The sequence below is a fragment of the Aspergillus pseudodeflectus genome (assembly GCF_044049435.1).
Source record: "Aspergillus pseudodeflectus strain CBS 756.74 chromosome Unknown BJX68scaffold_13, whole genome shotgun sequence".
NCBI classification, from domain to species: domain Eukaryota; kingdom Fungi; phylum Ascomycota; class Eurotiomycetes; order Eurotiales; family Aspergillaceae; genus Aspergillus; species Aspergillus pseudodeflectus.
The window spans coordinates 600889-625067 of NW_027263789.1; the positions used below are offsets into that span (position 1 = coordinate 600889).

At 50.8% G+C, this 24179-nt stretch overlaps 10 protein-coding genes across 10 annotated transcripts; 4 read left to right on the forward strand and 6 right to left on the reverse strand.

Annotated features, from left to right (window-relative positions):
* Positions 1-1129: 1129 nt before the first annotated feature.
* BJX68DRAFT_265179 (putative eukaryotic translation initiation factor eIF1a-like protein) lies at positions 1130-1590 on the forward strand (the record flags this gene model as incomplete). The annotated part of the gene is made up of 2 exons (XM_071045185.1): positions 1130-1440; positions 1491-1590. The coding sequence occupies 2 exons, from the start codon at positions 1130-1132 to the stop codon at positions 1588-1590; spliced, it is 411 nt and encodes a 136-aa protein (XP_070901085.1).
* On the reverse strand, positions 1581-3080 carry alg3 (dolichyl-P-Man:Man(5)GlcNAc(2)-PP-dolichol alpha-1,3-mannosyltransferase). Its single transcript, XM_071049224.1, has 3 exons — positions 2950-3080; positions 2366-2889; positions 1581-2314 (listed from the first exon to the last, which is right to left on the reverse strand). Exons 1-3 carry the CDS (start codon positions 3068-3070, stop codon positions 1718-1720), a joined length of 1242 nt encoding a protein of 413 aa, XP_070901086.1. The 5' UTR covers positions 3071-3080; the 3' UTR covers positions 1581-1717.
* A 163-nt stretch (positions 3081-3243) lies between these two features.
* BJX68DRAFT_233507 (uncharacterized protein) lies at positions 3244-4171 on the reverse strand. Its single transcript, XM_071039634.1, has 2 exons — positions 4070-4171; positions 3244-4008 (listed from the first exon to the last, which is right to left on the reverse strand). Exon 2 carries the CDS (start codon positions 3938-3940, stop codon positions 3482-3484), a length of 459 nt encoding a protein of 152 aa, XP_070901087.1. The 5' UTR covers positions 3941-4008; positions 4070-4171; the 3' UTR covers positions 3244-3481.
* Positions 4172-4345: 174 nt separating this feature from the next.
* BJX68DRAFT_46232 (serine/threonine-protein phosphatase) lies at positions 4346-6487 on the forward strand. Its single transcript, XM_071049226.1, has 3 exons — positions 4346-4629; positions 4695-5949; positions 6021-6487. The coding sequence occupies exons 1-3, from the start codon at positions 4613-4615 to the stop codon at positions 6021-6023; spliced, it is 1275 nt and encodes a 424-aa protein (XP_070901088.1). The 5' UTR covers positions 4346-4612; the 3' UTR covers positions 6024-6487.
* Positions 6488-6867: 380 nt separating this feature from the next.
* Positions 6868-9740, reverse strand: BJX68DRAFT_265183 (putative C6 transcription factor (NirA); the record flags this gene model as incomplete). Its single annotated transcript, XM_071045186.1, has 4 exons — positions 6868-8410; positions 8459-9419; positions 9480-9534; positions 9630-9740. The coding sequence occupies 4 exons, from the start codon at positions 9738-9740 to the stop codon at positions 6868-6870; spliced, it is 2670 nt and encodes an 889-aa protein (XP_070901089.1).
* Positions 9741-10347: 607 nt separating this feature from the next.
* BJX68DRAFT_46238 (uncharacterized protein) lies at positions 10348-11162 on the reverse strand. Its single transcript, XM_071049228.1, has one exon. The coding sequence runs from the start codon at positions 10988-10990 to the stop codon at positions 10562-10564; it is 429 nt and encodes a 142-aa protein (XP_070901090.1). The 5' UTR covers positions 10991-11162; the 3' UTR covers positions 10348-10561.
* Positions 11163-11334: 172 nt separating this feature from the next.
* On the forward strand, positions 11335-13649 carry BJX68DRAFT_233515 (uncharacterized protein). Its single transcript, XM_071039635.1, has one exon. The coding sequence runs from the start codon at positions 11898-11900 to the stop codon at positions 13362-13364; it is 1467 nt and encodes a 488-aa protein (XP_070901091.1). The 5' UTR covers positions 11335-11897; the 3' UTR covers positions 13365-13649.
* A 299-nt stretch (positions 13650-13948) lies between these two features.
* BJX68DRAFT_46235 (DNA ligase (ATP) DNL4) lies at positions 13949-18030 on the reverse strand. Its single transcript, XM_071049227.1, has 7 exons — positions 17796-18030; positions 15605-17715; positions 15418-15549; positions 15233-15365; positions 15077-15182; positions 14617-15025; positions 13949-14559 (listed from the first exon to the last, which is right to left on the reverse strand). Exons 1-7 carry the CDS (start codon positions 17846-17848, stop codon positions 14534-14536), a joined length of 2970 nt encoding a protein of 989 aa, XP_070901092.1. The 5' UTR covers positions 17849-18030; the 3' UTR covers positions 13949-14533.
* Positions 18031-18110: 80 nt separating this feature from the next.
* BJX68DRAFT_254252 (putative C2H2 transcription factor) lies at positions 18111-21601 on the reverse strand (the record flags this gene model as incomplete). Its single annotated transcript, XM_071042862.1, has 6 exons — positions 18111-19021; positions 19077-19221; positions 19277-19543; positions 19606-21193; positions 21276-21492; positions 21571-21601. 6 exons carry the CDS (start codon positions 21599-21601, stop codon positions 18111-18113), a joined length of 3159 nt encoding a protein of 1052 aa, XP_070901093.1.
* Positions 21602-21897: 296 nt separating this feature from the next.
* Positions 21898-24179, forward strand: irs4. The gene has a single exon (XM_071049231.1). The coding sequence runs from the start codon at positions 22195-22197 to the stop codon at positions 23812-23814; it is 1620 nt and encodes a 539-aa protein (XP_070901094.1). The 5' UTR covers positions 21898-22194; the 3' UTR covers positions 23815-24179.

Genomic DNA, 24179 nt, shown 5'->3' on the forward strand with positions numbered 1-24179 from the left:
TGACGAAATGAGGCCTGATACTCGTGGCAAGACCAATAAATATCCACAGATCACAGAGTCGCTCGTAAGGGGCTGTGCGAGAGGGAGAGTTGAAGAGAAAGAGAAGGTGGTAAGAAAGAGACGAAGCAGGGCTTTGGGGAGAATCCAGACTTCCGCCCACCACAGAGTTAGGCAACGTACGCAGAATGTACCTATAATACTAGTAGATACTCTGACTGTATGCATGTAAGCCTCGATAAGTTTTCTTGGAGCTTGTAAATCAATACAGGCAGTGAATCCTTCAGGCTTCATACACATCCAGATCTCATCGAATGGCGACTGGCACCACTACGTAGTTACTACCGGATCGACGGATCTTGACCCAACAATTCGGCCAGAGCCAAAAGCAATTTTGCGCAGTAGCTGGATTCTTGAGTCTGTTTTGACCCGGGAAGTATTCGTCACAGACCATGTCGTCTTGATTTCCTGCGCAGAGAGCTCCCGGTGCCGACGGTGGACATCGAACAGTGAAGGATCGTGAGACCGCTCAAGCACCCCTCATCCATTGGGCCTCGAACATGCTTGACAGCGCCCGTTGACAGTTCCCAAGCATTGAAACAGCCAAACCTACTTGATCATGCTGGATTGCTCGGAAGTCAAGGCGTACACTCGGCATCGCTGCCCCCTTACTCTATACTAGCGTTCTTGGGAATTTGAAAAAGGCATCCAAGGGTCATGTGTGGGCTGTGCACATCTCTAAAATCCTGCTGGGAAGAATCCTGGCCTATTTGGGTGCTGACAGATGCTTTGCAGCACAAAAGTAATCATCATACGTTGTATTCTGCCTTTCTTATCCAGCAACATCTGCTGGAGTAAGTGACTAGGGAGAAGAAAAGTCAATGCGACGGCCGAAAGTATGGGATGGTTCTCCAAAAGTTTTGGGAGGGGAAACGGGTCGCAGAGTCCACAAACTGCATCCGTACTAGGGCACACGTGATCGCAAATATCTCGAGACAGCGAGGAAAAGCAGCAGAACCATTATCATTCACACTGAATAAACGCTTAGCAGCTTTCGTTAAGAGACCCAGTACTTTAACGCCCCGAGGACCAATACACGCTCCTGACCCCTCTTGACATTTTACACGCCGCAATGCCGCCTCCACGACGTAAAGTGCTTGCAACAGCAGAAGACACACTGTTCCCTCCAGATGAGCTGTCACCGGGGCAGGAGATCGCACGAGTGATCAAGGCCACAGGAAACAACATCTACTCCATCGAATTGCCCTCGAAAGAAACGGCACTGGTGGAATTGCCGTCCAAGTTCCGGTCCACTATTTGGATGAAGCGGGGTTCCTTTGTGGTAATCGACACCAATGCCCTCGAGGGTCGCGACAATAAGCTTCGGGGAGAGATTGTGAATATTGTCCGGGATGAGAAGGCCTGGCGCAAAATGGCCTTTTGGTGAGTGAATGATTAGGCCATCAGTAGAAACGTTCTAATACGAGATAAAGGCCCAAAGAATTTGTGAGACAGCCCGTTATGGGATCCGACGACGAAGACGAATCGAACGTGGGCAAAATGCCATCTTCCGACGAATCTGACGGATATTGACACTTGAAGCTGACCATCGTGGGTCTGATGCTCTCCTTCGCGGGTCTGTTGGATTCTCTGGCCACTCTCTTTCCCTGAACGGCCGCTGCAGCATGAAACATCTGGTACATCCGCTCAACTCCATTAATCACTGAACGTGCTCTTTCGTTCTGGGCGCCGGGGATATAGTTGGGAATGCATCGGCCCTATTTGCGAGTACGCCGAATACCTGGACGGCAAGCGAGAGGACGACAATGGCAGAGCTAATGTCGGTGCTAGGATAGGTATTCCATGCTATCTCTTGAAGCAACCAGATGGCGCAGACAATAGCGGGGTGGTAGCTAGCGCGCCACAAGAGATATGGAGTCGCCCAACAAAGATAGGCGAAAAATTGGTAATGGAGCGACCTAGCACACAACAAGCCGATCGCGAGGGATGTCAACAGCACAGTTGTTATGAAGTTGGGGCGGAGAGGTATCCCTCGGTGCTGTCCTGTGCAAAACTTGCGAATAAAAACGATCAAGTTAGTCCCGGCCGGCCTGAGGAAGCCTGTGAGCCCAAATGCAAACAACATGAGCGCATGCAAGATTATCAAAGTCCGCCACCACTCGGCCGACAGAAATATGTCTTCCGGTATAAACCTCCAGTTCACGGTCCACTTGTACATGAACTGTCTTCCAAATTCAAAAGCGCAGTTGAAATACCCTTGAGGGTTTGTGGGCAGGAAGGGCATTGCAAGCATAACCTAGCCACATCAGCATCGCCCCTAGTTAGTTTGGCGCTGTAATCGACAAACCTGAATACCCAACGCCAAAACTGCCAATCTGGCACACTGCCAAATACTCAAGCTCAGTGCAAGTAAGACTAGAACTGCCGGCGCGAGCAGAATCAAGGTCATCTTGATGCCCAATCCAAGAGACCATGCAATAACCCCCGCAGTCCACTTGCGATTGATAAAAAAGCATATTGAAACCCACATCACAAGCGCGGCAAGACCATCATTGAACAGGCGCAGCATGTAAACACTATGCAACCGTTTTGAGAGCACAAGTAAAGGGAACAGATACGGTGGAGCCCCCACTCGCCTGTAACAAGCCATCACTATCGTAAGAGTTATGAGGTAGAGAAAGAGGAAAATGATCTGTCCAAACGCGATATCGCGTCCTTCATCGGTGATGTGGTAGAGGAGCGTGTAGCTGTAGACATGGGCGGCGGGGTAGACGAGGGGGCCGGTCGAGCCCTTGATTAAGGTATAGTCGCGCTCTCCATTGATGAACAGTTGGATTTGCTGCATGTACGTCGTCCAGTCAATCTCAGTGTCTACATAGAAGCGCGGTTAGTAGTCTACTTCGTCAAGTCTAGCCGGCGTGGAGAGCTCACATGGAATTTTCCAGATAATGATGACACAAAGTAGGGCGTCGCCCACGTTGAGCAGAGGCGCAATCCATCGTGTATGCTTTGGATCAAAGCAGAGATCACCTATGAGCTGTTTCAACCCCATTGTTGGTGTTTGATGTGTAGGAGGTAGCTTCATCGCAATACTTCGCGGAGGTGGCCTTACGCCGAGGCGGGTCCAAGGACCAATAAGCTCTCTCCTTTTCTGCATTAGCGGCCAGCGACTGTCACAACAGATTTTTAAGCGCAGTTATAGTTAGTTAGCAGGATTAAATCAAATCATCATGTCAAGTATCGTTGTAGCTTATACGTATGGTCTATCTAAGTACTCGCACATCCTTCTAATGGTACAATAATAGCCAGATAGTGGTAAACTGTACATGGGGTATATCGCTGGCTTCGCTCGCTTGATGGACGCCCAGTGCCTGGGACAATGGGTCCAATAATGGGAGCACCAATGGCTCAGTCATCAACGTTTCCTCCGATCCCTTTACTATTGTCACACTCTTCACACTCCTCATTGACTCCGTCGCCCCTCAGCATCCGGCTGTCGGCTCTCTGTCTGGGACGTTTGTGAAAAGGGTTGTTTCGAGAAGCCCAGCAGGTCACCCAGCATGCCCGTCGGTTTTGGAACGGGACACTCTCTTCCGGGCTTCGATAGCAATGCAGCTTCCTCTTCTAACTGTAGAAACGTCGACACTTCCTCCTCACTCGCCAATGGTGTCCTAGCAGGCATGCCCTCGTCTTGTGCGGTTGCCTCGGCATCTTTCCGCCTCCTCCGTCGTACTCTCTGAATCTGTTGCCCATCGGCGGTCATGGTCATCTCGGAATCGGCAAATGTGCGGCGCGGAGCAGGGCAAGGAAAGACGTGTGGGATCCCAACAACCATGAGAGAGGCCAGTAACGTGCCGGCGAATAGGCCAGTCGTCGACCGCGACCGTGGATGAAGGTGAGGAGGCATATTTGTAGAGCTCATGCAATAAGGTCCAAGGTAGAAAGTTGGAAGATTGAAGGGTTAGGTCGGCATTGGAGGGGTTCGACTCTGTATGGCATGATCCGTCAGTGAACTGCTCCCGCCAATCTCGACAAGGTCTCGCGCTTACAGTTAACAAAGTGGAGTTGTGTATAGGAAGTGAATGAGTCAAGACATTCCTCTGCGAGACAGAGCTCAGTCAATGGCAGTATGGAGATCAAGCAGGCCCAGGACCTAACCGGACGAAGCCGCAAATGAAGCCGGCGGAAGGGAGAGTTCGAACTAGCTTGGCGATCAGATCTAATCTTATCTGTAGCGCATGTGATTGGTTCGTCCCTCTTCCGCCCAGCAGAACGCGACTCTCTGCCTGAGCACCTGAGGCGCGCCAACACTCCATCTTCGCCATCAGCAGAACTCACAGCGTCGCTTTCGCAGGTCCCTTACCTCTAAAACGAGAACATTCGCTTCAGCATTCTGATTGAGCGTGTGAATAAAATGATCGTGCTGCTTCCACAATCGTAGTGGACCATCTCTTTTGCATCCGGAGCCCAAGCACCTCCCCGCCGACTGCACGTCAAGAGCTCAGGTCCAACCCACAGCAGACGAAGGCCTTTTTTGCTCCTCCAACCTGAAATACTGTGGTAAACTCAGCTTGTAATTGCGCGAGGAGATACGATGAGCGATCTCGATAGGTATAATCGGATCATCCTCCGTTGAATTTCCCTTGCCAGACCGAGCTAACGCTTCCCTTCTCCAGGGCGATCGCCCAACTCCGCGCCTGTCGCTTAATTCCCGAAGCTCAAGTCCGCGAACTCTGCTACAAAGCGCGCGAACTGTTAATAGAAGAAGGAAACGTGGTTTGCGTAGATGCGCCGGTTACGATATGCGGGGATATTCATGGCCAATTCCATGATCTGATGGAGCTCTTCCGCGTGGGCGGGGATGTTCCTGACACAAACTACCTGTTCATGGGCGACTTTGTTGACCGCGGATTCTATTCCCTCGAGTCGTTCCTTTTACTTCTTTGTTTGAAAGTTCGCTACCCTGACCGCATAACCCTTATCCGAGGCAATCATGAGTCCCGACAGATTACCACCGTCTACGGATTTTATGACGAGTGCATTCGCAAATACGGAAGCGCCAATGTCTGGCGGTACTGCTGTGAAGTCTTCGACTACCTCGCGCTGGGTGCTCTAGTTCTCGGGGCGAGTGCGGAGCTGGAGCCGTCCGGGCCATCTTACAACGACACGACACAATCGACCATGTCGACAACCGATGACCGTGAACTTGAGACCGAGGTGTTGAATTCCAAGGGGGACGTCACTATGAGTACATATAGGCCGCGGCAGGGAAGCTTCTTGGGCAATGGCGCAACTTCACCTACAAGGGATCCGGCACCCCTACGAACCGGCGCTCCTGGGACAGGTGCATCCAGCAGCGGGGCAGGCAGCTATAGCAGCCGGACAGGGGCAGTTCTCTGCGTCCACGGTGGCCTCTCACCTCTCATTGACACAGTCGACAAAATCCGCCTCATCGACAGGAAACAAGAAGTCCCCCACGAAGGCGCCATGTGCGACCTTCTCTGGTCAGACCCGGACGAAATCGACGGATGGGGCCTCAGCCCGCGTGGTGCCGGTTTCCTATTCGGCGCCGACATCGTAAAACAATTTAATTACAAGAACGACCTATCCTTGATTGCCCGTGCTCATCAGCTTGTCATGGAGGGCTACAAGGAGATGTTTGACGGCGGCATCGTCACCGTCTGGTCGGCTCCCAACTACTGCTACCGCTGCGGAAACGTCGCTGCTATTCTTGAGCTCGGCGAGGACACCAGCAGCGGAGGCACTGTAACAAGAAGTAACGGCGACATGGGCCGGAGTAACGGTATCCTAACCAGCGCCACGGAGAAAGCACCGCTGCGCAGCCCTGGGCGAAGATACAGAGTCTTTGAAGCCGCCGCGCAGGATACGAGGGGTATGCCCGCGAAGAAGCCCGTTGCTGATTATTTCCTGGTATGTTTGTCCCATGCCCATCCTTTCCATGCAAATCGTTCGTTTTCTCGCGCTAATCTCGACTATCGCAGTGATACCCTGCCGCTTATTCTCAATCTTCAAGTTCCATTATATATGCCGGCTTCTTCGTGTCTCATCTACTTTCTCTTCGCTTCCTTACCACCTCTACCTACCGCCCTCTCTCCACCCTGACCCAACACCCTTCTACGTATTTGTTTTTCTACATCTTATACTGTGGATTCTGGTTTCCCTTCTCTCCAGCGATTTCTTTGGCTTGATTCGATTTGGTAACGACTTTAGATATCTAAACTGGCTTCTCCTAACTCACCTAGCTTGTTCTTCTGAGGGACGAATTGAAATGAGATCTCGCGACGTGGTGAACCAGTTTTATCTATCTAAACTTCAAAGTGCCCGAATATCAAGTAAGTTCTCTGTCAGAAACGCCGGTACGTAGTCATAAGAGTTGCCTAAGCATATAAGCACAATTGAACTATGATTGGCTGCCCTACGGTGGTTCAAGATAGGTATCAGCTACGCCAGGTATCAAATTAGCACATTGAAAGTCACTTATCATTGAGGAAGAACAGGATATCTGCTAGATACAGGATATTTAAGCTCATCGGTTCACCGCTACTTAGTAACTTCAACCGTTTGTAGAACCTTCTCGCTACTCCAGATCGCTACGGGAGGTCGACAAAGATAAGGATGGATAGGCATGCACATATATATTTCACGAGCTATATGACACGAATGTCCAGTATTTTCAAGTCATGGGGATGTACACATATCTATATATATATATCTGACACAGTAAGTAACAACCAAGAACCAAAGCTAAGATGGACGCCAATTCAGTCATGAGAGGTTACAACCAATATAGTTGTGTGAAGAAGAGTCATATATCGTTAAATAGACCTGCTATCGCTGATAATTGCCCGGGAAGACCATTGTGCCTTGCGTGCTGCTATCACGCGGAACATTTGGGTCGTGGTTTGAACCCGCTAGGTTGGGAGGGATCCCTGTCAGAATTCTGGCCGACTGTGGAGGCCTGAAATTCGAATCGGGCCTAGACGTGGAAGGGATATTGGGAACGTTGTTATCATAACGCCAATCAGGAGATGTGCTAGGGAGACTGTTGTTCCAGCCCTGCGCCCAGTCCTCGTTGCCGAGATTCAGCGAGCCAACATCGCGAGACCACCAGTCTTGACTCTCCTCGACGAGGTTCTCCGAGGCATCAAATGTGGTCATTGGAGAAGAGGTGGTTGTGGTAGAGACGTTGTGATTGGCACTATAAGCACGCATTTGCGCCTCGTTGGGATTGTACCATTGCTCGTGCGCTAAAAGTGTACCAGACGCAGCGGAACTGTAAGCGCTGGATACTGGTCGTAAGTATGTGGGCTCAGGCTGTCGTGTTTCCGTCCGAGCGAGCTGAGCACTAAAAGATCTCTGAGCTGAGCGCATAGCGGATATGGAAAGAGGGACTGGCGTGGATGTGTAGGCGGCGCCCATTGGCCCCGCCAGGATTGGAGAATGAAGTGTGGGATTAGCCGCCGGTTTTCTGATAGCATTCCTTGTAGGCGGCGACATATTTGTAACGTTCGTCTCAGTGGGTGGAACGGTGACATTTGGTGGTGACTCTTCAGAGGCTGAGGGGGATACCGCTTGATCCCATGGACCCCATGATCCCCACCGCGCATGCGTTTGTTCAAAGACAACAACAGCTTCTTTCGGGAGTTGAACTTGCCACTTACTTGCGGATATGTCAAGTATGCGTAGCGTACGTCGGGCACAGAGCCAGAACTCTCCCATTTCCTCAAGGTGTCTAAGGCCATGTATGACGTCTCTTTGGGCATTCCTCTCAGGTAGGTTGAGAAGGTGGATTGTCAAGGCTGTATGCGCAATATAGACTGCAATGTTGCATATTTGCTTGAAGCCATAGGTGCGCTTATAAAGTCGAAGGAGCTTTGAGATGGCGGCAGCAGCTTGTGTGCATAGTTTGCGAGGCGAAACATGTTGAGGTAGTGGGGACGTTGATTTTGAGTATTTCAAGAAGGGGCGATAAAGGTGGATCAGGAGGAGTTGATAGAACATGTGCATAAGTAGGGCCTGAGGAAGTTGACCCTCTCGTGGCTCGAGTTCTCTTGGCAACCCTTTCTTCCAAGCTTCTAGTCGAGTGTGAATCTCGCTGAGTTTCTTCAGCTCTAGTTGTTTGGACGTCGACTTCTCTTTCGGAGTGAGGTCATAGAAAAATGCGAGAAGATCGCCACTAATAGCACATAGCTTGGAAAGCTGAACTGCCACAGCTCTTGTTCGCGAAGGTTGCGTATATTCCCGACTTGGCCCGGTATCTGTGTAAGGAAACCACAAGGCAGATTCTTCATTTGGTAGGATATCCACATTCGCAACATTCGTATTTGCATTTGTGAATTGGGGTTGTCGACCAAGGTAGTTCGACCAGCACCTATTGTGGTTAGCGACCTTCAACCAATATGTCTTTATAGTGTCGTACTTATCAAAGAGAAAACAGCCCCAGAAAGTGATGCGCCGTGCGTCAGCTTCCTCCTCACTAAGATCGCGTGACCCTAAACCGTTGGACTCGAGGTTTAGTCCGAGGTCAAACGCCATCCGGAAGCTCATTCCGCTGTAAACCCAGCCCTTTCCCTCGCGTCCACACCCGGCCTCTCGCACGGACATAAGGGCCAAGGCTTGCACGGTGCAGAGCTTTGAGTTGACAAGTTCGTCATTCTCAAGGATGAGTCTTTTCGCCTCTTTGAAGAAGTGATCTCCAGCTGTCGCAGAGTTGTCGGGATCCCCACGTGCTCCAGGCCATGAGCTGAAGTGGCAGCCTAGAGCGAGCATTGTGTTGACTAATAACGAAGAGCAATACTGGCTGGACACCCCACGAACGTAGTCACGGTAGAAAAGCTCCTTAGAGAGTGTCGTGAAGAAGGGATAATGCCATGTGAAATACATGGTCATTAGGTGGCTAATGAGCTGTTCATCATTGGTGACCTTTGTCCATTGTGTGACGGAACCCCCCTCAGGGGCCCCATCAAACCGCTGACTATCAAGACCAGAATTGAACTCGTTGAGTTCTGACCCTGGAGGCAAGAAGATGAGATTTGATGTCCCGCCAATAAACTTGCGCGATCCGTCGAGGACAAGATTGCTCATTTTCCCCGCCAATTCAGACTCGAACTGGTCAGTTTGAGCAAGAGTGTCGTCCTCGGCCGAGACAGGGTCTGTGGATAAAATTGAGGTTGTTTTATCTCGATTTAATAGTGATTGTGCCACATCCTCCAAGTTATCACAGGACCTTATTTGACGGACCAGATCAAAGGCGTCTTCTTCCTCATAGTTGAGCAGTGCTTGGATTAAAGTAAGCAAAGTAGAGTTTTTTGTCCTCAGGGTATCTGTATCTTTCTTGTAGACTCCCTTACGGCGATGGTCGGAGTTTGGATCATAGACACCTAGCATCTATGTTAGCTGCCGCCCCAGTACAGCAAATCTTCCGGGGAATGGTAAAGTACATGTTGTATGATAGACAGAGGAACAAGCCGCGCAGCTCGGAAGGTTTCCATCGCACTTTGAGAGAGTCAGACATTAAGGTTGATGTGCACATATAAAAGACATGTTACCTTTGATTTTCGCCTACGACAGGCGATGCATGCTGTGCTTACACAGCGCCGTTTGGACGAAGGAGTATTGTCCGTGCTTGTCCCTTGACCCTTTGACGACGCCTTTACTCGAGACCCGTCGGAAACGATTTCCGGATTCAGGTTTTCCCCCATGATAGTCACAGCCGGACAAGTGTGTAAGAAGACAACGTCGGAGGAGGAGAACGCATGCTTATCAAGAAAAGGACGACGGTTGAGGAGTGCCCTATCGAGGAGGGCGAGGGTAGAGGACGGAAAGTAGTAGCGGGAATTTCAGCGGAATTGAGACTCGAGAGGAGGCGCACACCATCGAAACTTGTTGGGAGGCTTGACAATGGGACGATCTAAAGCGCGATAGGCGGATATGTTAGATAGGCGCGTACAACCCCGAATTTCCAGAAAGATAGTGGAGGGGATGCGCAGAGCATAGCAGATGGTGCGCTCTCAATCGGTCATATTCTCAAAAGAGGTCGACGCCTAGAATACTAACATGTTTCTTCAGCAGGGACGAATATCAATGATATCCCCACGGTTGTCATCCATGACCCGCAAGTGGAGGCGGGCAGTTGGGGAGGGGAAGAGCTGGAGGTGCGAGGAGTCAGACGGAGGCCGCGAAAACGGCCATCAGAGTCGGAGATTGGTTGACAGGGTCAGAAGTCTGTGAGACGACGCGGACTTATTGGATGCTGATTGCTATGCAAGATAACGGCTCAGGGAAAAAGCCTGACGGAATCATCAAGCAGCGTCCAGTGCTTCAATAATATTCTTGGATACACTGGTGATAAGACCTGCTGACTAAGGGCCACCCTCCCACTGCGAACCTTTGAACTATTAAACGTCTAGATCTCAGTCTTGGAATCTGATATTCATTCCGTATTCAAGTGTGTCTACCGGCTTCTTGGAACCCAGCCGCTCTGTGAGAACTTTATACAAGGGAAAACCGTCCGACTCAGGACTCAGGAGCCCCAAGCCCGAGTCCCAAAATCAAGAAAGTCCTCAGATTTCAGCCTAGAGAAAGCCGAACGAGGCTTCAACAAGCCCTTGAACGGAGTGCAAGCTGTCCTTCTCCAGTACGCTGGCTTTGTCTTGGGACTTGAACTCTTGGTTGTTTGCCCGGAGCAGACTCCTCCTAAGCACACAGGGACAGCGGCTGGAATTGAAATGTATTGCTTTTTTTTCTTCCCAAGGCACTGGTTCACTCTGGGACTGAATAGGGTCAGACAATGGAGCGCCCAGCCAGGATCTCCCCAGCCGCTTGCCTCATCCCCTGCATTAGGAATGGTTAGACACCGGTTGACGGGGATGAATCGCCAACTCCCGATCAACAAATATCCTTGTATTTCCTCCGTGCACAAATTCAGAAGAGTGTCGGGTTGGGCAGGCATCAACAAGGCAGCGACAAGCCCTAATGTAGTTAGGTCATGGTTGTGGAATTGTGCGCTAGAAAGAGGCGAGGAATGTTCTGCTGTTCTGCGTGGGGAGATTTGCTCCTTTTCTCCATCTTTTCCCACTCCTGAAGAAGTTAAAGAACAGCATTATTTAATACCAACGTAAGGCCTGGCATATCTTTCGTCTCAGAAGGGAAAGGCTGTAAATTTCAGAGGAAATCATGCCTATCGTCCAATGAAAGACCTCTGAAAGGGAAGAAAGAAAGTAACTTAAGTGGCCATGAGTAATAACAGATAGGTACCCGAAGGACTGTATTCATAACTCGAACGAACGGCCCACTATGCTTTATGCCGTCACTCCGCCCTCAATCTTCCTCTTATCTTTGATCTCATTATTATTCTTCAACTCCCATCAACCATCGCACCTCTCTGTCATTCTCTCTTCGTACTTCTGCTTCTTCCATCCTTGCTTCCTCTCCAGGCCCATTTCTCCAGAGCCTCGAGTCCAACTGTGACACCTGCCTCGTCTCACCGATCTGCAAAGTCGCGTGCCTGCATCCTTCCGACGGGCCCGCATATTGGGCTCAAACACTTTTGCCAACACAGCACGCACCGCTTGCAGCGGTGGACCCAATTATTTATTGATCGGTGCTTCTCTCTCTCTCGCTTGGGGTGTCTGCATACATAATATCAGACACCTCTTTCTCTCTTGCTCCGCACTCCCTCATCATCTCCTCCCTGCTCTCACTAGATCAAAGAAGCCCGCTGCAGTCGCATCACCGGGCCGCTGATTGACAGAGGCGAGACTACATACTCCATGTATCTCGCTCAGTTCCTCGACCAGAGCGCCTCATCAGGCTTAGAACGCACTCTCGGATGAACTTTGTGACTTGAAAGACTAAACATGATGGTCCCGCGGAGTTTTCTTTATAGCTCCGTATCTTCTCCAAAACCACATGAGCCAGGCCGGACACAGCATGGCCTCCTCTCCAAACCTTCGTTCGACGTCCTGTTAACACAAAACGATGACTCGGCGCTTCAACTGCCATTCGAACTGGGCCCACAAAGCATGCACACCAACCCCGTTGTTATCCCCCCAAAACGCGGTCATCGGGCGACACCGGCCACCACGGAGAACCCAAAGACCCCGAAAAGGAACCGGATGACTCGACAGTCGTCTTCAAGCACCTTGAATGATCGACTCGCTTCTATTTTACAAGCAACAGCCATCCCGGTTCCACGACGCGGCTGGGCTGTCCAGGAGTCCCGAAAGTTGCCTCGTATCGTGGAGGACTTCAGCAAGTTGCTTCTGGGCGAATTTGATGATAATACATCAGAAGGAACGGGCAATCCTACTCTTGACGATCTCCTAAGTCCGCAAACTGAAAAGTTATTTGCCTCGAGCGATTGCGACAGTGAGACCCTCTCGAGCTCTGTTCCCTCCATCTCAGTCAGCTCCGTGCCGTCCCTAGAGAACGACGTGGAGACCCCATCGAGCATCTCCATACCGTTTACTCCGTCAAGCCAACGAAGCCCCTCAGATAGGATCTTGCGGCGCCGGCACCCGTCCAACTGTGAAAATTGCGCATACAACCATCCTCTTTTGGACACAGAACCATCGGGTTCCGGAGACGAACATATTGTCACCAGTCAACAGTTATCGTCACCTCCATATAATACTCCTTCCAAGACGTTTATATCCTCACGGTCGTTCCCGCGTCTGGGGTCATTCAAGTCAAACTTGACCGCATCGCTACGCGCAATCAAATCAGCGGCGCAGAGCGTCTCAGCGTTCGCTTCGCCCTCAGTCCAACCTGACGACTTTCTCACTCGTTCGTTATTCACGATCACTCCGGAAATGACAGACGACCGCAGGCCTCTCCCAATGGATGACACCCCGTCTCCGGCACTACGACGATACTTGAACCCAATTATTGTTTCCCCGGCGGAGATGTATAGCTATCAAGACCAGCCACATGAATTACTCGATTCACGCAAGTCCCCCATCTCAGTTCAAATGCAAACCTACCACCGCTCAGGAGCCCCGGGTTCTCGGAAGCGCGGCTTTCGCTTTTCTAGCTCCAAAAACTCTGCCCGAACGTCTCTTTCTTTCGACCCCGAGGCACCAGTCCCGTTGTCGCGCCAACGAGAGCCCCGAGAGAACAGTGACTTTCTCCGCATGGTAGTTCTAGAGATGAACATGAGACGCCGAGGCAAGCTCCGCGATGACGTTCCTACACGTGCCCGGGTATGGTTACCGCCTCGCAAGGGCAGTCAAGTCAAAATCATCCCTTATGACTTTGAGGAAGAAGACGAAGAGGAGACTTTGATTCCAACCAGATGGATCGGAATCTCTGTAGAGTCATTTTGAACTCGCTTCTCATTCAATTTCCCCTCACATTTTTGTTTTCGATATTTTCCTTCTTTCATCTGTTTACGTTACGCACAGCGCCGGGCGTCATTTTCGGTTGGGGTCGGGCATGCATAGCTACATTGTTCGGTGTTTTGCATATTGGGTAACAACTCGCTTTGGAAGCGCGCAACAGAGTAAAGGACAAGGTGTTTTGGGATGCTTTAAGATCTCTACCCACATTCAACAGGGCTTTCTATCCCTTCTATATATAAATGAGAAAAGAAATACTTGATAGTGTTGTCCATGGATTTCAAGGGCTACTAGTAGGCGCTTAGAGCAAAACTATGTACCTCGTTTATCGAGACAATCTACTATAGGCTAATTATTGAAGCTGATAAGGGAGCTGTTGTATTTACTTTTTCCCTATCTCGGCGTTGGCCTTCTTATCGATGAGAGATGACGCAGGGAGTCTGGCTCTGAAGTCCCTCCCTTACGTAGACGCATATCCGAGGAGCAACACCCATTACATCAATCCTGTCTTCTCGACAGAACTCGCCCAATTATCTACACTGTAACGAAGGACGAGAAACGCATGCAGGAAACCACATTTGACCGTGGGATCCCGGAGACAGCGGACACCCGATCCTTGGAGGAGGCCCACGCTCAGACCAAGCGCAGTGCACCCTTATCTCTACCCAATTGAGAGCCCGCCCCAGCACCCTGGTTTACCAGTTTTGTCTGGCCTGGATTCCTGACCAAGCCGAGAAACAGTGCCAGTGCCAATTTTTCCTTCGGCAGGCTCGCGAGAGGGGAAATTTGTTGTGACGCATGGACGAGGGATTAGACGCTGATCCGTCGTAGAGTCAGGCCAGCGGTGGGGGGGAGGGGCTTATGGTGGTGAGGCGATTGCCAGTGGTTTTGGGTCTGGGACTTGGTGGGTTGCAACGTAGCAGACCTGCAGCTAGGCAACCTCAGGAAGGCAGACAGACAGACAAGGCTAGGAGGATGGGTATATTTCATTGAACCCTGGGGGTAAACCAGGGCCATGTACGAACAAAGGATAGTAACAGAGGGGTATCTGAGCTGGTAATGTATACGCGTAAGATGTGGTATGGTTCTACTGAAGAAGACTTCAGCCAGAAAAGAGCAGGAAAGGCACCCAGCGGATTCTCATGAGTGTGCTTTCATCAGGATCTGCTGGACGGTTGGAACCCTAACACACCTAATTAGCCTCTGATTGACATCTCAATGCGGAGGGGTTGTAACTTACGCTCTTCATCCAGAATGGTCTTTTCCTTCCAACTTTCTTCAATCCAGGCAATAGTGACAATGTGTGGAACCTTCTTCCGTGTTGACAACGTCTGACGGATGCTGGATAAGTCCGAGGCTGGGGTCTCCGGATTTACGACGACGTGAGTGATTGACGAGCTCTTTAGCGACTCTGTGACGACTGCACCTGCAAATCTCGCGACGTTTCTAGCAGCTTGAGTAGGGAACACTGAGCTCAATCCGCCACCGCCCTCCTTGACGAAGTGCAGAGTGAAGCCCTTGAATAGCCACCCGAGTGGCACTGTCCATCCAGCATCGGTTCGCTCTTGGATGCTCTCTGTTAGCTTCTCAATGGCTTCATGATTAGCGGTTCTGTTGCCTTTGTGGCCCTTGCCCATCTGGGTGAGGAGCTTTGTTCTATTAGCCTGGCGTTTATATCACTGCTCTAGTGTAGCACTTACACCCTGCAGTTCTTCAATGGTGGTATCTCGCGCATAACTGTCATTGAACTGGTCAATGTTCCCCGCAACAACTTCCTCCTTGTCCTTGGTGGTGAAGAACATGTGCCTAGAGGATGTTAGAGAAACCGCCCTTTCGCATGTTTTGATTTCTGGTACCTGGGCTCAAACGGAAGAAGCAAGTCCGGAAGACCAGCGTCGATTTCATTTTGTTGGATACAATCAAGGACCCAGGACGGGCGGATGATGTCGGCGTTGCCAGCTTTCTGCAAAGAGGCTGCTTTCACCGTTCCTGCCCGCGGATCAGTTATCGAAATCTGATGAGAGTAATGCCGATGACTTACTTCTGTCTGCAATGCAAATCGTATCTGGAGCCGCGGTATTCGTCTGGTAGAATTTGCCTCCGTTGGCTTTGACGAGGCTCTCCAATTCAGCCTTGGACTTCTTGACTGGAACATTCGCATCGGTAAGGACAACTATACCCCAGTCAGTTTATGATCTACCTGGAATAGTGAGAGCGGCGGGACTTACAAAAGTTGAGGCCATCAAATATATGCCCAGAGGGACCGGCGTATTTGACTTCTGCGTTCTCATCGTAGCCAGCTATCGCAAGCGGCTTTTTGGTTGTCCTCTTTACGCGCTTTTTGCGGAAGTTTTCCACGTCAAACTCTTTCTGTTGTTGTTCCTGCTCGACGCTGGACTTGAGATTCATGAACTCCTGCACGGATAGTGCGCTCTTCCAATCTTTGTCCATGCGTAGGCGCTTAAAACGTGGGAATCGGAGCGTTAAACCAATCTTGAACTGATCACTGACCGACACAGAGGCGGCCTTGACGCACAGCACCACGGAGTCTTCGGGCTTAATCCACATATCCGGCCGCTCGTACTGGGCATCACCACCTGCAAGCTCCATATACGCCGTGGGTGGCTTTTTGGGGTTAAACTCAACCCACTTGCCGTCCGTGTGGTGTCGAATGTTCGCATAGTCCGCAGCAGTGAAGCCTCCGCCAACTTTGCAAAAAGAGTAGCACTTTGTTGGGTGTGACCCTTGCGAAGCTTGCCCCTCGTCAACCCTCAGACCACACATAAAACTCGAAAGGTTGCCACCTCGATGCCCAGAACCATAGTAACCCCCAATCACAATGAGATCAAGAGACTCTCCAAACTCGGTCATGTATTCAGGTTTCACTTTCATCCAGTCGTCATGCCGTTCATTGAGTCGATACGGAGACCTAGGGTTCTTGAGAACTAAACCTTCAGAAGCTTCTGCGACGACTCTCCTAAGGGAAGCCTCAACCTCTGTCTTGGTTGTAGCCTCCTCGAACGAATGTATCTCAAAGCGTCGGTGTACAGGCTTTATAACTTTCTGCAAAGCATTCCGACGGTCACGGAGGGTGTACCTTGTCAAGTCCCTACCGTTGAGATAAAGTATGTCGAAGACACGAAGAAGCGGATGGATTCCTTGGGAGAAAGGGTTTCGTTGCTCAGATAGTGCAGCGGTCTTGAGCGTACCAAATGGTTCGGGTGCGTCTTGCTCAGTATTCCACGTGATCATTTCACCATCTAAAATCAGGTTGTCGACGCCGTCGGCGAATGCTTCTTCGAGGTGCCTACTCAAGGAACCAGCCTCGTCATACACCCCATTCCCATATAGATATGTGTAGTCTTTGGCTTTGCGTGACCAGAACCGGAACTTCCTACCTCCTGGTACAGAAGCGTCGGACGTCATATGGAGCTGCATGCGCTCTCCGTCCAGCTTCTCCTCAATCCAGAAAACAGGGTCATCTTCCGTCGGCCTCATGCGGCCAATCATGCGGTCGAGCGACTGCATCTGGAACTGAGCCAGCTGCGGTTGGAAACACTGCATCAGTGAAACACCCCGTTCCTCCGCGTCAAGCCTAATGTTAGGATCGTGAAGCTCCCAGCAGACCCGACGGAGACTACTCGAGATACTGTAGAGACTCTCTGCATCAGGGTGCCAGACATCGAAGAACGTCCTCTCTGTCGCACCGACTTTCATTTGCCTGAGAATGATCCGAATCAGCCACATGAGTTCCTCGGGGTTCATGCGCCGGTAGAAGTCAGCGAGTATGGGCAACTGCTGTTCCTCCTTTGACGCAGTAGAGAGCTGATCGAGCTTCTCATTGACTTCCTCGATCAACATGCTTCCCACGTCTGTCCGCATGGGCCGTTTCGAAAGAACATCATAGCACCTTCCAGCGAAGTCACCCGCCATGCTCGAAGCAGCCGCCTGTCCAGGCAGCTTCCAGTTGAGCAAATTGAACCCATCTTCGGAGTTTTTGTCGATTTTCATGATTTTCACAAGCATTTTCCCTATCATTTTTTCCTTAATCCCATACATTGCCCGGTCGCGGTCTTTGTCTGGAAGAATCAGACGAAAGGCAGGGTATATGTCGTCGCCAACTTCTTTTCGCCATCGCGAAATAAAACGATCAATCACATCGCGCCGTCGTTCGAATGGATTGAGGTTCGCAGCCGATTGACCATGCGGTCCAGCTTTTCGACGGTTGCCAGGGGGTCCCGCGGGCTTCTTCTTTATCTCACTCAACGGACGGAAGAGTGTCTGGAATAGGTCGTGAAAGGGCAGCGTATCCGAATGATTACGTGGGCGATTGGGGTATCTACGTCCAAGCCGCAGTGTTAGCTCAGCCCAATCAAAGAGTGAAGATGTTAAGGGAACAAAAGGTTGCAGATAATTTACCTCTCTTCCAGGTCAGACTCCTGTCCATTATGCACCTCCAAGTCTGCATCCATTGCTTGATTCAGTACAAGGGTTGGAAATCCCCTTCAAGCACACGATTCTGCTCCTCGTTGTTCGTGGGGAAGTCCGGGCCATTGACTTTAATAGGAAGCTTCCGACGCGGGGAGCCGTAGGCAACGTTCTAGGCTCCAACACTTATCGATAGCGGATATTCCCCAAAACCATGTGACATGACATCACATATTTTGTTGTTGAATGGGCCAATTCTCTATATACGTACACAGGCATACTATATACATAAATCATCAAGTCTAATCATGACACCAGTTCGGAAAGTCTCATTAGAGTCACCATGGACTCTTTCGCGATTCCCCAAGCGTGAAGACTCCCAAGTGTTTCACATCCAACGCGGAGAATTTGCTCAGGACCATGCGGAGCACAGATATCCCCTGCATTAGTCAAGACGCCCCGCATCTTCTGGCCTTCGCGCACGAAAGATTGCACTAGTTCGTCGGAACAAGGCTGATCCAAGGTTATAACTGCGGATTCGGACGGTTCGCCTGAGTTTATGCGGGCCGCTACATCCGGAAATGCTAGCTTATAGCACAATCCGTACGCCCATAGAGTGAGGATTGCAAGGTAAGTGGCGACTGGCTCATGAAATGCATTGGTAGAGTACTTGCGGACATGGTACAGGACCGATCCGGCATGGATGACTGCCAGGCGAGCCTTATATTGATCGTGTTTGATCCAGCGTAAAATATAATGCCACTCGATCACTCTCTGGCGATCCTCCCAGTTGACCTTTCGCGTCGCTAGTAGATGTACAAGGAGACGAATTTCGCGAAATGGCGCAAGGAGGATGATCCGCGCGGTATGTAGGTGCAAGATTGTGGGATGCTCGTGGCCGTTTGCTTTCGCTATTGTGCCATTTGCAGTCCAATGGAGGATATCCAAACAGTCGCACGCGCTGTTGCGCCATTTTGAGTATGAGGGGATTCCTGGCAGCCACACAGAACCCGAGGGTATTGCTAATTTTCGGGATTGCTTCTTTGCGGTCGGGTTCCAGAATGAGAGTGGACGGCGGAAATAGTCGCCTACCTCCCACATTCGGTGGTATAAAGCATGAATCAGGAGGACATGGCTGAACTCGCCTATGTCCGGTACAAGCCTTTTCTCAATATACAGCGTCAATACGGCATCATACAGAGACATTGTTTCTTGCTCTTCGACGCTCAGATCAGCCAAAAATGTTCTAAAATAGATCAAGGCAAGGCGTACCGGAACTTTCTTCACGAAGACCTTTCCAAAGTCGAGAGGAGCTTGCGTGCCAGATTTTGTCGTTACAGGGAAGCTGGGCCTGGCCGTCGTCCAGGGAGAAGTGCGGTTTCGTGTCAAATTGATATGCGGTTGTACAGTCCACAAGCTTGTCTCATCTTCAGTATACCTTCAATAGTCCTTGGTAATATGACTATACTTACCCATATCAAATATCCCGTCCGCCTTCGAGCCTCCTCTTCAACCCAGTGCAACCATTGTTGTTCGGAAGAGCTTTCCGCTGCGGACGGACCGGAATCTTCTGAGCGAGATAGCAGCTTCTCGCAGGCGCCAAGGTTGGTGAGATCACCAAGATCGCTGAGTGAGGAGAGCCTGCTTCGCTCGCTACTACCATGAAGTCTTCCAACGCAGTTCAGCAACATTGCCTGAAGAAGCCACAAATGTGGACGCTCAGACTGACTCTTTTCTCTCTAAAGTAGTCTTTTAATCAGTCACAAGAATTTGGAATACCGGAAACAGCCAGCTGATTTACCTCAAATAGTAAAGCCCTTCGAAGGAACTCATGGAACGCAGTGACAGTTCCATTTTGTTCACAGACTCCCGCACAATGACTGCCCATTGCAGCTAATGCTAGGGTGAGTATCCAATGGCATTTGTTCGGATTAAATGAAGGAACATGAAGCATGGGGTATAGAGGATGACAGAACTGGAAATAATGCTGAAGAAAGTTTGAAATCATTCGCGCGTCTGGGAAGCTGTCGGTTTCGAACTTGGGGTATAGAAAGTTGTCCTGACAGCACAGTCGCGCAAAAGCGTCATATAACTGGTCGTACAACGAAGGGTCAAGGTTGCAATTAGCTGGGGTACTAGGGAGGGGTCCTGCGTGTATTTCTTGAGAAGCCGGGAACGCGAAGTGCGGCTTCGCATTGCTGTTCTGAAACTTAAGAAAGATTTCGAGAGACTCCGTGGTCTGGCCCGACCAGGACGAGTGTTTCCGCCTCTGCTTGTGCAGTCGTTCAGTAGTTTCATCAGCATTGTAGTCTGTAGGGCGTTTTGATGGCCCCGGATGCGAGAGCGACTGCTGGCGTAACCCTCGAGTAAAGCGACCAGGACTTTCCATGTCACCAACTAGTGAAGTGGTACCTGACGGTGTTTGAGACAGACTCCCTGATAAGGAGGATGCATGCGGTTCAGTATTGATAACAGGAGGTAACCATGTGGTCTGGTTCAACGAGCCGTCAAGGACGCCTATTTGGAACGGATGTGCAGCAGTTGCAGACGTTAAACTTTGATCAGGAGCCGATTCAAGGAACAAATCGTTGGAGAGCCAATTGATGGTAGGCACTGTAGATTGACCCAGAACCGGCCGGGAGAATCCAAGTTGGGCATGGGTGTTACTAGGGTCGGATATCCCAGGACCAAGATTAGCAGGCCCAGAGTATTCAATTTGCCGGCTTTCAAATTGGTGGCTGGGCCGTCTTTGGTCGACTGGTAGAGAGGCCTGGATTTGGAACTGGGACACCTGAGAGTAATAGGGTGGGTTCGCGCCAGCAAATGAAGAGAACTGTTGCGGTACTGCCTCCGAGACCCTAGTGACATCGGACCGGACCAAAGAAGGGCTGGTTGCAGAATGCGACTCTCCCTTCCCCTCGGCTGAGTTTTGCGCAGGCCCATGAGTTCCATGGGTTCCAAGGCCGGCCATGGCGTCTGGTGAAGATGTGGAGGCATTGTGAGATCCTGGATTTTGCAGCTGGAACTGCCCCATTTGATATCCAGGTTGGAGAGCGGGAATACCATCATCCTCCTTCCGAGATCTTTCCGGGTCTTGATCAGAGAATATAGGAAATGAATGTGGAGGCAGCCCATTTTCTTTATGGTGGGTTAGAGACTGCAGCGGGTCTTTCTGGTTCTTCGCTTTGGAACGTCGCTCGGTCGGATACTGACAGTCAAGAGACCTATTCTCACAACGGGTGCATGGTATGCCGCCACTACACCGGACTCTCGCGAGCGCGCATTTGAAGCATGCCCGAAAAGTTTTGACGGTGATCCTGTGCGTGCGGTCTTTCCCTCCATCCGTCCCTACGGTGTGATGGCTCAACTCGTGGCGGTGGAGGGTGTCACTAAGCGATAGGTTAGTCGAAATGACGGCAAAGTCGACTGAAATGCTCTTGCGTAGAGTAAATTGAACAACGTAGAACATACGTCCTTGAGAAATGACGACCGCATTGCGTGCACTCAAAGGGCTTTTCTTTGGTGTGACTTCGAAAATGCCGCTTTAAATGTTCAGGCCTCCTAAAAGTAATTGAACAGATGGAACATTTGGTTTGACCAGCGACAGCCAAGGTGTCCTCGCCTTCGCGATCATGATCATCGCCGTCATTGTTGGCCGTTGACTCGGGCTCGTGAAGGTCTGAAGGTTCTGTGGGCGCTCGTTATTTCCCATCTTCCGATATCAACTGGAATGCGGGGGAAATCTTCCAAAGAGGACTGGAGGTACCTTGACCTGTGTCAGTTTGTTCTGGGGACATTGTCTCATGGAGTTCTGCGCGCAACAGTCACTCAATATCGATACACGACTCTCATTGTAGCGCAAAGCACCAGGAAAGTAAAACATAGGAGAAGCCGAGGGTTTTGCATCACGACAGGAATGCCATTCTAGTCGTGTGAAAGTGGGCCGATCAGGCATTTTGACCTCTGAAGAACTCGGGCTATATTAACCCAGAATTAAGACAAGACTCGGGGGAAGAGGCGGGGAAAGCCTAGTTCTCGGGGGCACCTCGAAAGGGGAAACACGTCTGGGACGGTTAGATAGCTATTATTGTATCTCGGTTAAATCAGAGTCGAGGTCTGTGTTGTCACCTTCCAAACTGTCACTGTCGAACGCCTTTTTTTCTCCGCCTCTCCCCTATGTATCCAACCAGGCACTTTCTGAGCAGTGAGATGAAGGATGCTTGGCTAAGAAATTGGAAATTGAGGCTGAGGCCTGACTTAGACTTACACGAGCCTCATTAACATTTCGACCCAGTTCTCCTCTCTTCCAGTTTTCGACCAACTCTGCTGGTTTATTTTCCTCCGACTTTGCTGCATCTCGACCATGGTAGCCGCTTAGCCTGTCCCACGAATGGCCAACAGGTTAAGACCAACCCCCTCGCCGCGGGATCGCCGACCCTCTCCCCGCAATAATAATGGCTTCGCCCTGCAAGGAGCTCTCCAAGCCTTCAACGATGCAACGCCTGTCAAAGTCAACCAAGGTCCGATAATGAATGTATCGGATACCCCAATCTCGCTCCTTGATTCCGATCCAGACCCTCCCCCAGAATTGCCGCAGCCTGGCTCGATTAAAGATAAAATTGCGAAATTCAGTGCAACCACAAACCCAGCTACACTCGCCCCCAATGACAGACCCAGAGCTGGTATCGCCCGAGAGAAAAGCCCGCAGCTGCTCGCTGCTGAAATTGCAGTTGGCAACTCACCTGCTCCCAGCACCAAGATAACAAATGTGGGCGTGCAACGAGTCGAATCGCAAAGAAATGCCCTCAATAGGGGCCTTCCATCCCCGGTCCCGATCCGGAGAACGATAGTGAATCATCGCTTGTTAGACCCGTCTTTAGATGATGATCGAGTAATCGCCTCCGCAAGTCCACCGTTTGAACAGAAACCCGCCTCGCGCGAGCCTTCGACATCACCCCGACCACCCCAAATAACAAAGCCCCGACCCGTTCCGCCAGCACCTCGAAAACCAGGTTCAACCTCACATGGTGCTCAGCTTCAACAACGCAGAACCTTCAATGAGCCTCCTAATAACTCTTCACCTCTTCAAACCAAGGCCTCCCAATCTATTCTATCTGAGGAGCCGGCTCCAGCACTTCCACCGCGGCGAGCAGCAACCGTGCCAACCAAAAATGCTCAAGTCTACCAGCTATCTCCGAACCGAGTCAAATCGCCGACGTGGCAATCGAATTCAAGTGTCGCTTCTTTTTACAGTCAGTCGCAGAACCCCAGTAGCTCAAGCATGCTTGACAGTCTTCCCGATGTGGGTAGAGACGGGGCTTCCGATGCAGTAGCAGCTTCATCATTGGCGTCGAGCCGAGCATTACAGTCGAGAAGGTCTCCTCCGCCTCCTCCACCAACACGCAGACGAAGATCACGCTCTCGTTCACTATTACAACTACAGCATCAGTCAAAAAAGGACCGAGGGCCTAATCCCAGTCCTGGAGGCCTTCGTGAGACGCTGCGGACACAGGCCAAATCAGACGACGAGGAAGAAAATGATCACCGGCATCGTCGCCGCATAATCCACAAGCATCCCCATAAACACCAGGAAGGGGACCGACGAAGGTGGAGAAGTGAAGTCACCGAAAAAGAGCGCAAGAGATATGAAGGCGTTTGGGCCGCTAACAAAGGCCTTCTTATACATCCCAGCCAAGTACTGGACGCAAAGATCCCACTGCAGGAATCCCCGTCAGATATGTATCCCCACGGTGCCCTGGAGATGGTTGTAAGTCTTGTGGTCCGGGATATATGGTCAAGAAGCCGCCTTCCGGACCATGTCCTAGAGCAAATATGGAATCTCGTGGACGGGCAGAAAATCGGCCTGCTCACCAAGGCTGAATTTGTCGTGGGATTGTGGTTGATCGATCAACAACTAAAAGGACATAAGCTTCCTGGAGCTGTTCCCGATAGTGTTTGGGCCAGCGTTGCCCGTACACCTGGCATATCCCTCGATGACTATCGCCCATGAATTGCAGAAGGATGGAACCGTTTACTAATACCAGCGCCGCATATGGGCATCGAATTCAATCATTGTACTAGTAGCACTCTCTTGGCATGGACTCCGGGCAGTGGTAACAAGGGCGGATAGTTCTGACCCGTATAGCAATCCAACCTGGAATCTGTTGAGCACGCAACACCTTGTCTACTCCGCCTAAAGTGGCCATACCCCGGATCGAACGTGCCGTAGAAAACCTTGAAGAGTGGGAAAGATCGTACCTTATCACGTGGCTCCGAAGGTCAGATGGGAGTGCAAAAGGCGGAAGGCGCGACTGCGCCTAACGGGTATTGACTTTTGCTTGGACAGCTGACACCAGCACCAACAATGCCCTTGTG

Coding starts and splice junctions, on each gene's coding strand:
- alg3 (XM_071049224.1), bottom strand. CDS start 3,070: ATGGGGTTGAAACAGCTCATAGGTGATCTCTGCTTTGATCCAAAGCAT. Junction 2,890..2,949: donor CATTATCTGGAAAATTCCAT/GTGAGCTCTCCA, acceptor GCTTCTATGTAG/ACACTGAGATTGACTGGACG. Junction 2,315..2,365: donor TTTTGGCGTTGGGTATTCAG/GTTTGTCGATTA, acceptor TGATGTGGCTAG/GTTATGCTTGCAATGCCCTT.
- BJX68DRAFT_233507 (XM_071039634.1), bottom strand. CDS start 3,940: ATGAGCTCTACAAATATGCCTCCTCACCTTCATCCACGGTCGCGGTCG.
- BJX68DRAFT_46238 (XM_071049228.1), bottom strand. CDS start 10,990: ATGCCTGCCCAACCCGACACTCTTCTGAATTTGTGCACGGAGGAAATA.
- BJX68DRAFT_233515 (XM_071039635.1), top strand. CDS start 11,898: ATGATGGTCCCGCGGAGTTTTCTTTATAGCTCCGTATCTTCTCCAAAA.
- BJX68DRAFT_46235 (XM_071049227.1), bottom strand. CDS start 17,848: ATGGATGCAGACTTGGAGGTGCATAATGGACAGGAGTCTGACCTGGAA. Junction 15,026..15,076: donor CCATTGAAGAACTGCAGGGT/GTAAGTGCTACA, acceptor AATAGAACAAAG/CTCCTCACCCAGATGGGCAA. Junction 14,560..14,616: donor GACCATTCTGGATGAAGAGC/GTAAGTTACAAC, acceptor TAGGTGTGTTAG/GGTTCCAACCGTCCAGCAGA.
- irs4 (XM_071049231.1), top strand. CDS start 22,195: ATGGCCAACAGGTTAAGACCAACCCCCTCGCCGCGGGATCGCCGACCC.